Genomic DNA, 15,215 nt, shown 5'->3' with positions numbered 1-15,215 from the left:
AGGATATTAAGTATACAAAATCACATAATTGCCTTCAGTAGCTCTGAAATTAACTTAAGCCACTAGTTTGTTTGGAGAAAAACATCTGTGTCTAAACCATTATCTATTTAAACACATAAATAGCCTGCTTTTGTAAGAGATGGCTAAGCAGCATCACTTGCATTGCTCCATCTGTATTATTTTGGGGTTGTTTACAGAGACTAGAACCAGGAAGGGAGGGTGACTGATAAGTTGACAGAAGCCAAGACCAAGCATCTTTGTGATGCAACTATAGCATTACGTGTACTAACATAATCTGAAGAGCTGTTTATTGAACTGTTTAGTTCCTCTGCTCCTTCATCAGAACAGAATTGGAAACATTAGATCATTAGAAAATTTGATATCTTCCACTGAAATGTGTATCTTCACAAGAAAGCATGGATTCATGCATCCACTCATGTGCATTTGACTCCATGGCACAGCATCCTTGTGTTGGATCAGGAGAATTGGACTAGAACAGTTCCTTCCAACTCAAACAGTTCTATGGTTCTATAATAGTACAAGGTTTTCCTTGTCTCAGTATGGGTCCTTCCAGCCTACATGTCCTTGTGCAGTATAACTGCCTCTTCATAATGTGGTTAGCCCATTGGTGCAGATGAGGAGACACTCTATGTCACTATAAATGTAGCCCTATAATACCCTAATACTCCATGGTCTTTTTTTTTTTTTTTTTTTTTGAGTCCATTAATATATGCTTTTGGCAATGAAATGCTCAGCCGGATTAGTTAGCGTCCAAGGCACATAATAATTGGTGAATAAAACACCCCCAGAGTATCTGAATCCTATTAAAATATGTCTTTTAAAATGTAAATGAATTTTTAAACTGATTTTAAATGATGATTTTCTTCCCATAACACACTCTTTCTGTGTAGATAACTGATCCCAAGGAAGCACAAGGTGAAACAAAGTAAGATGTTCATGTCAGAGGTTTTTATCTTCTGCTTATATGTTTGAAATATATGACTATATATGACCCATTTTTTCTGTGTGCCTCTGCCTCTTCTGTTACCCCACTTCCTTCAGCCACACTGTATAATTTTCTTTGTCTGAAACTAGATGATGTTGATAATAATAATGAATTACTTTTGTTAGGCAACACCTTTTTATTTAAGCAACTGGAAAAGCTCTTTAGTTTCCAATTTCCAGAGACCATACACTTTTTTTAAGGAATGAAAGAAAATTTAAACAGTTAAATGAGTGATTCTAGTTGCATAATATTCTTCAAAATATAGGAGGTTCAGGTTGGATATTATAGGAAAAAATCATTCTCAGAATGTGTGATGCATTGGAACAGAATGCCCAGGGAGGTTCTTCAGTCACCGTCCTTGGAGACATTCAAGAAACATGGAGATGTGGCACTGAGGGACAGGGTTTAGTTGGCAAGGGGGGAGTGGGTTGACAGTTGGACCAGATGATCTTGGTGATCTTTTCCAATCATAGTGATTTTGTGATTCTGTGAAAATCAAGCCAGCTTGTTTGTCTAAATATGATTGTAATAATTAAGTACTACTTAGTTTCTCTTTGCTTCCTTCAGAGTTCCTCTAAAGCAGATCTCTAAGCAATGCAGCAAGAAGTAAAATCATTTATAAGCTGTGTTTTTCCTCATTCACCTGCTTCCCTCATGCGTGCTTGATTTTCTCATTCTTGCCTAGGTGATTTGACATTGTTTAATCTTTTCCACTGCAACTTCTACTCCAGTCCTTCCAGTTTTCCAGTCCTTTTGTGCTCTTCTAACATGATCTCCTTTGGCCTTCCTCCATGTTCATTTTGAGGGAATTTGAGGCATTTAACATCTTTGAAAACTTCGCTGCAGCAAGAGAGCAAAGGCTTTTACTTCTCAAACACCAGCTCTTGAAGAGCCCCAGTGTTTCTGCTTCAGATCAATCCAGACTCAGAGAGCTAAGCATCCTCCTGAACTGTTGGGCTTGTTTTCTTCTGTAATGTTCAGGAACTTTGGGGATATTCAGGTCAAGAATGTGCTATAGCAAGTGTCATTTCTTCTTTCAACTTAAGAGCGTTGGAAGCAGTTGGATTGCTCTTCTATTGTAACTTTTGATTAGGAGTCAGAGCTCAGATCAAGGCCAGCTGAAAGGACAGTGTGCATTGTTTGAAGTGAAATACTTACGCAATTGTAGAACTGGAGTCTTTTGTGGGACCTATTAATTTAGGACTTGAACTTAACTTCCTGAATGTCCATACCAACCTCATCTCGGTTCCTTCTCAGAGTCCAATTTAGACTGAACCATCTTAGTAGAAGCAGAAGCTAAAGGATGGGAGGAGAAAACCTTGCTGAACATCTTCCCCTACCTGCAGGATGGATACAGTTGAATCTTGAACGGGCACTTTGAATACGGGTCTAAATACCAGCACAACTCCCAAAGGCAGAAATCAGTAGCTTACCTAGAAAACAGTATTTGATATGTAAGCAAAAGCTAGTGAACTTTACAGAGGAGGCCCTATGATGCTATGCCCATGGCAGGTGGACTGCAACAGGGTGATCTTTGAGGTCCTTTCCAACTCAAGCCATTCTGTGATTCTATGATTCTGTACGATTCTCAAGCTGTTGACAGTACAGTCACATTACTATAATGTTATTTTCCTTTTTTTAGCTGTATTTATATTTTCCCAAAAATAAACACGATATTTTCCTTTGTTGTGATGTAAGTTGGATTGTTAAGTCTTCAAGGCACATCATACACAGTACTTGTGTATGTCTGAGAAAGCATCTCATTCCAGAGAAACCTGCAGTAAAATGAATACAGTAAATGTGTATTTTTTTCATTTGCACATAAATTTTTTGTTCTGTGAGAACTGTCACAAGCTGGATGCTAGGTGTCTAATGTAGCTCAGGAGATATGGCTTCAGGTCCTAGCACTCCTCAAGACTTGATGTGTGTCCTCTCATGTAACTTCCTGATGCTCTGTTCACCTTTTCACCATGGTTTATCTAGCCTATTATATCACTGCTTTCTTATCCTGTAGGAAGGCCATATGTATATATAACTAAAGAAGATTTACTTCCCTTGCTTTCTTCTCATTCCTCCATCTGAGCAGAGCCCTAGGACTCCCTTCTCTGACATAGCTGACGATGAGAAGATCTTTAATGGAGGAGATGGCACATGGCAAAACCAGAGTCAGGATCAAGCCTTGCTCTCGGAAATCACAGAGGAGGATCTGGAGGCCATCCGTCAGCGGGAAGAGGCCATTCAGCAGATTGAGGTCAGTAACTTTCTCCTGTCATGGCTTTACCATGGGCAGACATCTTTTGTTTTGCATTGCTCAACGTGACAAAAGAAATGCTTATTTATGTGGCTGTCTGTATAGCATCACTAGATATAGGAGAGATTATTATGCTATTCTAAAAATGAAGGTGATTGTCTGAAGGAAGAATTAATAATTAACATGACCAAAAATAAAAATGGCAAGAAGTAATCAGTTTTCCTTGGTTAGTGCTTTCCTCTTTCATAATGGTCTGTAGTGATTCACTTTAATTGAACTTGGTTCCGCAGTGAAACAACTTTCTTGGTGTGTGCAAACTTCAGACTCAAATCCGCGATGGATAGAAATTATTCATCTTTACCATTAGAGAGAATAATAAATTAAATAACTTTGTCAGGTTTTCAAGAATTATTACTTTATTAAAGTATTCGGATGTTCTTAACATAGGTTAAAGAAGACTCATACTATTTTTGTTCACTTTTTTCCTTGGAGGTGCTATAAATATAATATGGTAAAAGGAACAAAAAGAGATCTGAATGAGTTAAACATCCCACATTTTTCTTTTTATACTTTTCTTTTTGTGTATTGGGAAACTCTTGTTACTCAAATGTAAGTAATAAATGAATAAAACCTAGAACTTTTTTTTTCTTTTTTCTAATTTGTATGCTTTTACAGGCCTGAACTCAAGATGAACCAAAAAAGTGGGCTTCCGAATAAATCAGAATATTTAATTAAGGACTATTCTTTGTCTTTTAATGGGATTGAGCTAATTTTATCAGAATGGATTTTGGTTGCGCTGTAGCAGGAGTTGTGATTGAGTTAAGAGAGATAAAAGAGGACAAATGTTCCTGCTGTAGACCAGTGCTCTGAGGATCTGACCTTTGTTTTCACACAGTGATAGCAACACACGTTAATGCTTTAAATAAGAAATTTGATAATTTTTTGAGAGTGGATCAAGGTTAGGGTATGTTTAATTTCTGTTATGGTTTGCTGAATAGACATAATTGAGTGTTGTACATTTGTGTGCATTTCTAAGGATGAAATTGTGAAATATCCTCACATTGAGTATATTTGAACGTGATTTGTCCTTCCATACTGGAGTAGTTTCTGTGCATCCACTAGGTAAAATCTCCAGGGAACTTTATTGCAAGAAGATGCACATTTTGGGATGATCCTGCACTGTGATGCTAAAGATGAATGGGTGCAGTGGTATCTCTACAGTGATTTTATGGATAAAAAATATATTATTCTGATTGTTTTGTTGAAAATATAGTCACTGCCTTTCTCTTTCCTCCCCAGAAAAACAAACACAAAAATATTTAGAATTTGCCTGTTAGATAATGGAGAACGAGAAACTCCAACCCAGTCTCAGTCACACCATCTTTGTAAAATCAAGAGGTGTATTCATGTCTCCTTATTTTGATGGAGATGCTTTCCAATGGCTCTACTTATCTTTCTGTCTAATTATTAATTTCCCTCCAAATAACTTACTCAATTTCTGTAGTTAGTGAGGCTCAGGTTTCTTCTTCCTAAGAATGCATGAGCTTTGCTTTTACTTGCAGTTTTTCCCTATCTCCATGATAGCTGCATCCATTTTGTTTTGCTCTCTCAGATTCGTGTTCATCCAGTAATCAGGCCTGCATTCCACATACATTATTTCAAATAGAGTTAAAATATTTCTCCTCAGGAAGAAAGCATGAAATGGGTTTTTTGGACTGCATCATACCTCTCTTCTGCTGTACTTGAGTACGCAGATGATGCTTTTAAATCATTTTATATGGGTTTTGTTTTTCTGTTTGCCGACCAGTATGAAGGTTTTTTCCTGAAAGGGCTCATCTTGCACATTAAATCATCCAGGATTTCATTAGAAGGGTTGGTATACAGAGAAGGAGCTCATTGAGCTCAAAGTCATCCTTACAACTTATTTTTTACCAATATGTTTTCAAAACCAGTAACTAACCAAGAAGGCTATAAGGAAGTATATAGTCCTAGCTGTCCAGCCCAACTAATAAACTAAATTTATCACCAAAATGATGTATAACATTTGTTCTCCTGTCCTCTCTGGGGACTTGTTTGAAGAACAGAGTTGTGCAAAATGTATTCTATGCAAGTTGTTGGGTCTTACTGGAATTCCTACTTTTCTGAATGCCTAGCACCAGAAACATATAGGACAAACAGCACAGTAGAGGTCACAGAGCACTACAAGAACATCATGTTTTCTGGGATACTCAGATTAGCACGTAACTTCAGAGAATCTTATGATACTGCTACCAATGCTGGGCCTTTTCTTAAGGAGACATTGAATTTGTCCTTGCAAGAACAGATATAAAACCTTTTTTTTTTGTGTTTCTAAAGGAGCAAGGAAATAAGTTCCCTTCCCATCTTGTGTTGTTGAAAGGAGATACTAAATTGTGTCCGTAGTCATCTTCTTAATGTTCCAGTGGCTCTTTCCCATTTATGTGTTTTTCACATCTCCATAATCTCTTAGGAGGTTCAGGTTAATGGGGCATTGTTCTCTGTTGCGAACATCTCTTGAGGCACTTTTCAGAGTTCACAGTTGCCACATAGAAAGGTAATAGCCATGTCAGAAGTTCAGCTGGCTGTTCGTTTTATTTAAATGTAACTCTTTTGCTATTGCTTGCAGATTAAAAATAGAGAAGTCTGCTAAGGAGATGTCTTGCCAAAACCTTACATTTTGGATAAAGATCTTTATTGCTTGGAAATGTCAAAATCTGGTAGGACACAGCAGCCTTGACACAAGTGTTATCTCTTAAAATATTGCTTTTGAACTGTTACATAAAATCTATTTTAACTTGAACTGTATTGGCAGTGAATAATAGATGCCATAACAACCTTATATATAGCACTGTAAAATTTGCCATCAGAAGTACATGAGCTGAACAGTAATGTGCATTGTCAGTGCTCAGTGTTGGCACAATCCCTGCCATGGCAAATATATATAATTTAGCCCCCTATGCCTTTCATTGGCACCTGGGAGAAGTTAAAACCTGAATGAGGAATTTTGCCTGACGACTGGAAATACCCACAGAAGAAAGGTGCTAAATGTCATATTGATTCAGAAGACTGTGGTTCTGGTGATCCTTCCCATACAGACATAGCTTCTCTAGAGATGATCAGAGATCGAGAGGAGAAGAAACCAAACGCAACCAGCACTTCCTTGGAGTAGCCATCAAGTCACTAAATCTCTTTCACAACGTTTCTTCCTTTCCTATAGCACTCCGACATCACACTCCTCTGGTTCCTGGGCTGCTGATATGGTCAACCAAACCCTGGAGACCATCACGCCCAGCACTGCCAATGGATGAAGGAAGGGACTGTCTTGCTCTGCTCTGTGCTGGTGCAGCCTCACTTTAAGCACTGTGTGCAGTTTGGGGCATTGAAATGTGAGAAGGACATAAAATTATTAGAGAGTATCCAAAGGAGGGCTAGAAACATGGTGAAGGGACTGGAGGTCAAGACATGTGAGGAGGCATTAACTTGGCTGATAGAAGATCGTGAACAACTTTCTCCAGCTATATATGGTCATCAGTGCATGAGAGTCAATGCTCTCTGGTGATGCTTTGCTAAATTGTGAGAAGTGAGTATAGGTGGAGAACACCTCCTCACAGTTTATAACCATCATTCTCATCCTGGAGAAAGCAAAAGAAAACAACAGAAGTTCATTTTAGCTGGTACTTCTGTTGGCAAAGAGATGAGTTGAATAGTCTGTGGCAATAGGTGTGGGATGCTTTTATTTTTAGGAAAGCCTCTTCCCCCTGGATTGGCTTTGAGAAATGTTAATGTTCATTTCCTATCTGTTTTGAAGAGAAATGATAGATGCCAGCATCCAACCCTGTCAGTCAAGCTTTTGGAACAAGATAGAAGATAAAATAAAATTAAAAAAAAAAACACAACTTCACAGAGTCTGTCAGCGTGTGTCTGTGTGTTTGTTAGTTTAAACATGTTCCTTGTTCACTCATTACTACATATAATTTCTTGCTGAGGGGTATTTTCAATAAAATCTCTCACTGATACTAGCAGTTTAGAAGGTTTAATGCAAGCTATTTTCTGTCTTTCATCAGCATCGATAATCCAGGTGGTTGATTTATGAAGGCTCTGATTGTCTCTTCACACAGACCTTTCAACTCAAAGTAATGTATAAATAGCATGATATCATGGCAAGCACCGTACATGAAAGATCTGCTGCCATGTGAGTGTCAAACTCTTCAAACTCTCTCTTTTCAGAACAGCCTTGTGGATCCTAATTATCATGACCATGGGAGCTGCCTGTGAGGTTGATAGGGCCATCACTGTGATATTGAGTTGTTCCCTAAAGAATCTGCTCATGTATTTTGACCAGTCTAATTTAAAATGACCCGAGCTGTAGGACTGCCACCATTTATTTTGGGAGACTATTTCACAGTCCAGCAGACTTCAGCGTTGATGAAATGCTTCCTTCTGTTCTTGTTAAAGTTCCCTTACTCATTCTCAGCTCTTAACACCTAGTAAAACTCTATTGGACCCTGCAAATAATTCTTCTTCCCCTTTGGTGTTTAAACTCCTCGAGTGCTAACAGTTATCTGACTCTTCACAAGTCAGTCTCCTTTGTTTTTCAATCACTTTGATGCTCTTTTCTCAATTCTTTCCCATTTGTTAATTCCTTCTTCCTACAGCAGCAGATTGTACATAGGGTCTTGGTGCTCTACCGAAGCTGAACAAACAAAATGTATTAAACATCTGTGGATCCAATCTGAAGTTTACAAGCTCTGATGGAAAGATTTCTAGATTATTTCTACACTAGTAAATTAAGCAGTACCAAGGAACACCCACAGATGCCCCGTCCTTGACATCAAGGTCAGGCTGGATGGAGCTCTGAGCAACCTGTCTAGCTGTAGGTGTCCCTGTTCATTGCAGGGGAGTTGGACTAAATGGCCTTTAAGGGTTCCTTTCAACTCAATTTTATAACTGTGTGATGATCCTGTGATATTAGAACTGACTCATTAAACTCCTAAGTCTTCACAGAATATCTGAGCATGCTTTTTGACAGCGCTTACCCAAATATTGACACAATCTGAGAGTTAATATGTTCTCCAAACGAAGTTTTGATGCAGTCACTCTGCTCGGAGGGTAAGAGTACTTAGCAGTGTGGATGCAGAGAAACACATGCCTACAGTTTCAGTGTCTGAGAAGAGGCTGCTTCCTGTCTTTGTACAGCTGCAGCCCTATTGATTTGATGATTTGATCACAACAGTTTTCTTTAGTCTTCACTGACATTTAGGAAAGAAGAGGAATAAGAAGAATTAAGGGTCAGTTCTGTGGGGAGCTGCAAGCCTGAGGGCAAACTAAGGGATATGTGGAAATAACAGCTGGGCTTTTTCAAAAATGTGAGGAAGCTTTATCAAGTATTGTGAACAAAAAACATCCTATCCCAGACTGATGCAGAAAGCATGTTCTTCGCTTGCTGATTTCCCTGTTTTACCCATCTGTGCTCTTGTGGCATCCATATTTATGCATAGATCTGAAACTAAATTACTTGCCTTCGCATCAGAATGCCTCATAGACAATCTTCACACCCTATGTATGTTGACCCTTGCCTCCTAACCACTGCAGTCATGCCAGTTAGAAATAAAAGACTGTATTAACTGGAGTTTTAGTGGTTCCATCCTGAATGAGCCAGTGCTGTTTGGGTATTTTGTTTCAGTTTGATTTACTTCACTCTCTCAAACCTCCACACTGAATGTGTGCTCATTCACTTATGGGATTATTTGTGGAGCTAGGTAACTTAGAATGTGTCTATTCAAACATTTTAGTTTGGTTGGGAAATGAACTTTTTGGTGGGAATTGCACAGTTGTCCTCAGTCTTGTGTTTTAGTTCATATCACAGAGCACTCATAGCTCACAAACCAAGTTCCTCTTGGATGAAACTCCTTAAAAATTTGTACTCCAAGGTTCCATTTTAGGGACCCTGACCAATAATTGGCATTCAGTCCATAGGAGCAGGCTGGAGCTATTTGAATCAAAACTTTATGGATATAATACTGGGTCCTTAGTACCAGCTGCTCTACTGTCTGTATCTTCTCTTTTTTCATTATTTGCCAGTGCAAACACCATCTTCCAGAGTCAACCACTGGAAGAAAATCCTCTTCTTGGACTTCTCCAAAAAGTCAGTAGGATTACATACTACCTTATGTTTGTTGGTTGAATTTTGGGGTACTTTTTGTTTCTTTGTTGGTTTTTCCAACTAGAACAGTTCCCAATGCTATGTAAAAACACCAGCTACTTTTTAGTCATGGCCTAGAACCCAGAATATCACCATGCTACAGGAGCTTCACTGTCATGTCACAAGAAGTTTGAACAAGTTCTGACACAGATTTCTCTCGATACCAGTCACCTTACACAAAGGAAACACACTCAAAATAAGAGTATGTTTCAGAGCTGAAGGGGCATAACATGGAATCCAGAGATCCAAGCAAAGTGTTGTGCAATTTCCATGTGGCTAGTCAAGTCTCCTAGCCTTGCAGTGTTCAACCAGTCTATATCAAATGTCTGGGCAGTCTGGATCCTTTCCCTGGAGTTGCATGCTGAAAATGAAGATGTTTGAAAGTCACATGCACCTGCAAAGAGTTTTCTCTTTATCTGCTTCTCTTCCCATTTCCACTGTTTACTGTTTTTTTACTGTTGTAAGTTTTACATGTGTCTGGACCACAAACCCAATACATCCAGACACAGCAGCAAGAGCTATGGAATGAAATACTGTCAGTTATATAAAATGAAAATTCTTCCATCATCTCTTTGGTGCTCTGATATTTTTACTAAGGGTACTTGCAAATGTCCAGACTTTTTCTTGGTGACCAGAAAAAATATATTTTTTAATGATCGCAGTTTCCATATGAGCACCAACTGCTACAATCACAGAATTGTAGGGATTGGAAGGAACCTCTAGAGGTCATATAATCCAGCCCTCCAGTTTTTTCCTCTCCTCTTGGAGATGGTTAAAACTTGCGTATAGTTTTGCAATCAATATTTCTTCAGGGATATATGTATGACCTAGGGTCCGTCTTTACAAGACGGAAGGGAGTTAGTAATACATAGTATTTATTTATAGCCTTGGATATTCCGTGTGTCTCAGGGGTAACATCATGATGATACTGTGTGTGATGAAGCACTTCTAGCTAAATTGGAGAGGTTTCTACTCTGTACTACAGATAATTTTCTTTTTCTTTGATTCCCAAAGACTTATCCAAAGACAGCATCAGAGAGAATCTCAACCTATCTCCTGCTCATTTTGCACTCCTCCTTTCACTGAGTTTGCATAAAGGACCTATCAATGAAAGCTCTGAATCAGCAGATTACTTAAGTATATGTTAAGAGCTTTGCTGAATAGTGATGGACGTTAACACTGACTGCAAGTAAAGCATTTTCTCTGCAGAAGGAGAAAATAGTGCAAGGATACACATTATTTGCTAATAATCTGAATTTTTTGGCAGACACATCTGCATATGTGTCCACAGAAGATGGACTGAGTTAAAGGTTCATGTTTTGGCTGTCAATGTGCATTGATAAGGTAGAGAGCTGGAGAAAGATTTCTAATGCTTGTAGTGAAAGAGAACATAGCTTCTGCAAATTCTCTCACTGAAGCGTTAGTATTTCCTTTGTTAAAAAGATGTATTACTTTCTACCTCCATTTAATGCACTTTTGACTATTGTTTTGTTGCCAGATGATGGCTGTCTCAATAAAGATAATATCTTGCATCTATTTCTGTTAGCACAGTCAGTGCAAACATTATGTATCTCACCAATATAACTATTTTTGTGAAGATGTGATTTACTGACCCAAAGAGGAATTACCACTCTCACCTATTGGGTTAGAGCAGTCTGCTCTCTGGTCCTAATTAATAACAATGCAGATCAATAGTCTTATAAAAAAATCAAGATCCCCTAGCAGGACCCTCAAGAGCATTACTGCAAGTTTGACTTCATGCCCTCCTAGATTAAGTGTCATGCTTTTCTTTTTGATTTGTTTTAGGTCAGGAAATCAGGTTTCTTTTGCTGCAGCAGCAGCACATTGCTTCAGATCACCTAATGGTGCGGTAAGACGGCTTTTTCCTCATTTCATGGTAGTAGCTGCAGGGCTTTACTAATATCCGTGAGACTTTAAGTTAGAAAGGGGAAAAGACACCTTATGGAAGTGAAGGATGATGTACAATTGCTAACCTACTGTTGCCTTCTCTATTCAAACTGGTGAAGATTCTGTTTGTTCTTGTTTTTTTTTCTTCCTGAGTGGAAAAAGCTCAGATGACAAAAGCCCTGAAGAGTCCTAGCCAGTCGCCACTGGTTGGAGAGGGAATCAACTCTATCCTTGTATACTGGGAGAGACAAGGATGAACCAAGTGTGAAAGCAAGACCCTACACATATTACATTGGAAAGGGATCACTGAGGAGGTGTTTGAAATACTCATTTCACAAAAAGACCGATTCATGTCTCTCCTTTTTGCCAAAAGTTGCCTGATACTGTCTTGACAGTGATACACTCATATTCACACTGGAATTATAAGCATCACAGGCAATGTTAGCAATATTGAGCAAATGTCAGCTTTTAGAGACTGGTACCAAAGACTTTTTATGTCCTTTGCACTATGCAGGCTTAACTTCTTCAAGTATTCTTTAATAATTTTAGTTGTCATTTTAAAGAACGAAGATTTTATAGCTCCTTTCCAGCAGGTCATTCCCTCATCTGTACTGGTACATGCTGTTATTCTTTTCCAGTTGCAGGACCCTACACTTGCTCTTATCCAGGTCTTGTTGAATGGTAGCACAACCATCTGGTGTCTCAGTCACTCTGCCTAGCTTCATATCATCACTCTAATTTTTGCCATCAAATGGGTGGGTGGAAGTCTGCAAAATCTTGAAATACTTGAAGGGAGGATATAAACAGGAGGGGGAATGGCTGTTTACAAGGGTGGATAGTGAGAGGACAAGAGGGAATGGTTTTAAACTGAGACTGAGAGGTTTAGGTTAGATATTAGGAGGAAGTTTTTCACTCTGAGCGTGGTGACACACGGGAACAGGTTGCCCAAGGAGGTTGTGGATGCCCCATCCCTGGAGGCATTCAAGGCCAGGCTGGATGTGGCTCTGGACAGCCTGGTTTGGTGGTTGGAGATCCTGCACATAGCAGGGGGGTTGAAACTGGAAGATCACTGTGGTCCTTTTCAACCCAGGCCATTCTGTGACTCTGTGAAAGTCTGGTATGTGGGTCAGTGTCTGTACCCATAACTGCACATTATTGGAAGAAGAGCCTCTGGGATAACCCTGTGTCTGGTGATTCTCCCTCCCATCAGTGGGGTTGCTCTGTGGACAGTGTGTCCACATGCTCTGACTGGTCCTAGGTAAGTGAATCAGTATTTAGTGAAATGCTAATTTGGTTATTATTACTTGGTGATTATTGAGTAATAGAATCATAGAATGGCTTTAGTTGGAAGAGTCCCCAGGGATCATCCGATTCCAACCTTGCTGCCACAGGCAGGGCTAGCAACATTCAGGTCTTGCACAAGCCCAGCTCCCTCAGCCTGTCTTTGTGGGGAAGGTGCTCCAGTCCCCTGATCATCTTCGTGGCTCTCCTCTGGACCCTCTCCAACACTCCACATCTTTCCTGTACTGGGGGCCCCAATCCTGGACGCAGTACTCCAGAGTAGAGAGGAGCAATCACCATCCTGTCCCTGCTGGCCAACCCTCTTCTGATGGTGACCAGGTTACTATTAGTATTCTGAGTGCAAGAACACACTGCTGGCTCATAAGTTTTTCATCCACCAGGATTCCCAGGTCCTTCTCTGCAGGATTGCTCTCAAGGAGTTCTCCCAGTCTGCAGACATATCTGGGGTTACTCTGATCCAAGTGCAAAACTTTGCACTTCGGTTGAACCTCATTAGGTTCACATGAGCCCACCTTTTGAGTTTGTCAATGTCCCTCTGGATGGTATCCCTTCCTTGCTCAAGTCCAGGTAGATGACATTGATTGACTTCCTTTTGTCCACCAATGTCATCACTGTGTCATAGAAGATTACCAGATTGATCGGACATGACCATCCCTTGGTAAAGCCATTCTGACTGGCTGGGAGCACCTGTTCATTCTTCATGCCTTAACATGTCTTCTAGGAGGATCCTTGCCAGGCACAGAGCTGAGGCTCATCAGCCTGTAGTTCCCTGGCTCCTCCTTCCTCCCTTTCTTGTTAATAGGGGTGATGTTTCCTTTTTTCCAGTCCTGACAGCCACGTGAACTTTTATACTGAACTTGCTGGGTTAGTCCAGATGAAACATCCTTTTTGAGTACTTCTTTCTGAGTCCTGTTCCTTTTTGAGGAATAGATCCCAACAGAGTTTTCTGGAATCAGTACTTTCCTAAGATGTTTATTAATTCATTACTCAAGCTGAAAAAAGAAGCAAAGAATGAACAGTGTAAAAGTTGTCCAGGAAGATGAAATATGTCAGCATCCCACCAAAAAAGTGTTTCTAGTGCTTGGTAAGGTGTTGCTAATCTCATAAAACTTGTAAAAGCACACTGTTTATTCTTAAATGTAAAATCTCAAATGCCAAAATGCAATAGCTTTTAAATATTCATAGAGTCACAGACCTTCACCACCTCCCTGGGCAGCCCATTCCAGCTCCTAACCACTGTTTTGGAGAAGCTTTTCCTAATATCCAACCTGAATCTCCCCTGGCACAGCTTGAGGCCATTATGAATAACATGTTGAATTGAATTCTGATTTAAGGCTGATGAATTGCTGTTGAGGGATGGGAGACAGCAGGGCTTTGGGTCAAAGATCAGTCCATATCCAGCCTGCTTTAACATCTTTTGTCTGAAATTCTTTTACTGAGCTGTCTGGGACTTACAGGACTTTTCTGAATTGCTGTAAGCATTCTCTTCAGTGTTCAAAGCTTCCTTCTTTCCATGTACCTGTAGCAAGCATTGCTGCTACAGCAGTAATCATCTGCTTACCTTTAACTCTGCCTTTTTTTGCTAGAGATTTTTGGAGCAGAAGTCACCAAGTTCTATCTTTCCTAGTCAGTTCCCACCCACGTAGTACATGAGGGATCAAAGCCGCATCAGATCTATCACCGTGTTCCTATCCCCATCTCACAGCTGGGAAAACGGAGACATTATGGATTCTTTTGGGCTGGTAGAGCTCCATGGAAATGTAAATGCCTTGCCTAAGACCAGGAAAAGAGTTTCATTGCCAGGATTAAAACTCTGCCCATTCTGCACTTCTGCTCTGAATTCCCTTCCGAGCATGCTGGGATGTGAGATCCAAATACAAGATCTGGCGTTATCTAGCTTTTAATTTTTCTACCCTTATTTGAATTCCTAGGCAGATGGAACGTGCTCTTGTTCACAAAACACACTGTCATCTATCCAGCTTGGATGAAGATCAAGGAAAATGCTAATCATCATTTGTAACTGAAGGCAGAACTCCCCTGCAGGGGGAGCTTGCTGTGCTCTGAAGTTTCGCCCGTGATATCAAGACTTTATCAAGAGAAGCTAAATAGCAAGCCGTCTCTCTGAAGGCATGGAGCAGATTGCACTGTCAAAGAGAGAGATAACTTCTTGCCCTCTGAAAAATCTTGAGATATGAAGATGAGTATACAAGAGGGAGGAAAGAGTTGCTAAGATACTTGTACACATAAAGCACACCTGGGGTCAGCTATGGTGGACGAAGCAATAAGCTCTTATAAAAAAAGAGTAATCTGAGTGCCACGGGGTTGACAGACAGATGTCTGTTGGGGGGAACAGGTACAGTGCCTCAGAGCTGAGACTTCAATTAGCATATGCTGATTTTACAAATGATAGCTTGCTGCTGGCTGCACTCACCAAAGGAATTTGTGTTCATAGCCATCATTTGTACAGCAGCATTTTGCTCATGTGTGGAGGCACTTTGCTCATGCCAAACTTCTCAGCAGCCACCTTC

General features: G+C 40.0%; 1 protein-coding gene across 12 annotated transcripts in view; it reads left to right on the top strand.

Moving 5' to 3' along the window:
• The window catches only part of TSNARE1 (t-SNARE domain containing 1), a 469,319-nt gene that overhangs the window by 245,538 nt on the left and 208,566 nt on the right, over positions 1-15,215 (top strand). For 11 of the 12 annotated variants that reach the window (XM_085221753.1, XM_085221755.1, XM_085221758.1 and 8 more), the window contains one exon: positions 3,093-3,257. The exons of the other annotated variant lie outside the window; for it this stretch is intronic. In XM_085221753.1, the coding sequence (XP_085077879.1) occupies positions 3,093-3,257 (165 nt within the window). The remainder of the gene's footprint in view (positions 1-3,092; positions 3,258-15,215) is intronic. 12 annotated transcript variants of the gene reach the window in all.

This window comes from Meleagris gallopavo, chromosome 3 (genome assembly GCF_905368555.1).
Source record: "Meleagris gallopavo chromosome 3, MGAL_WU_HG_1.1, whole genome shotgun sequence".
NCBI classification, from domain to species: domain Eukaryota; kingdom Metazoa; phylum Chordata; class Aves; order Galliformes; family Phasianidae; genus Meleagris; species Meleagris gallopavo.
The sequence above is the reverse complement of the archived record's forward strand: the minus strand, read 5'-3'. Positions and strand labels throughout refer to the sequence as shown.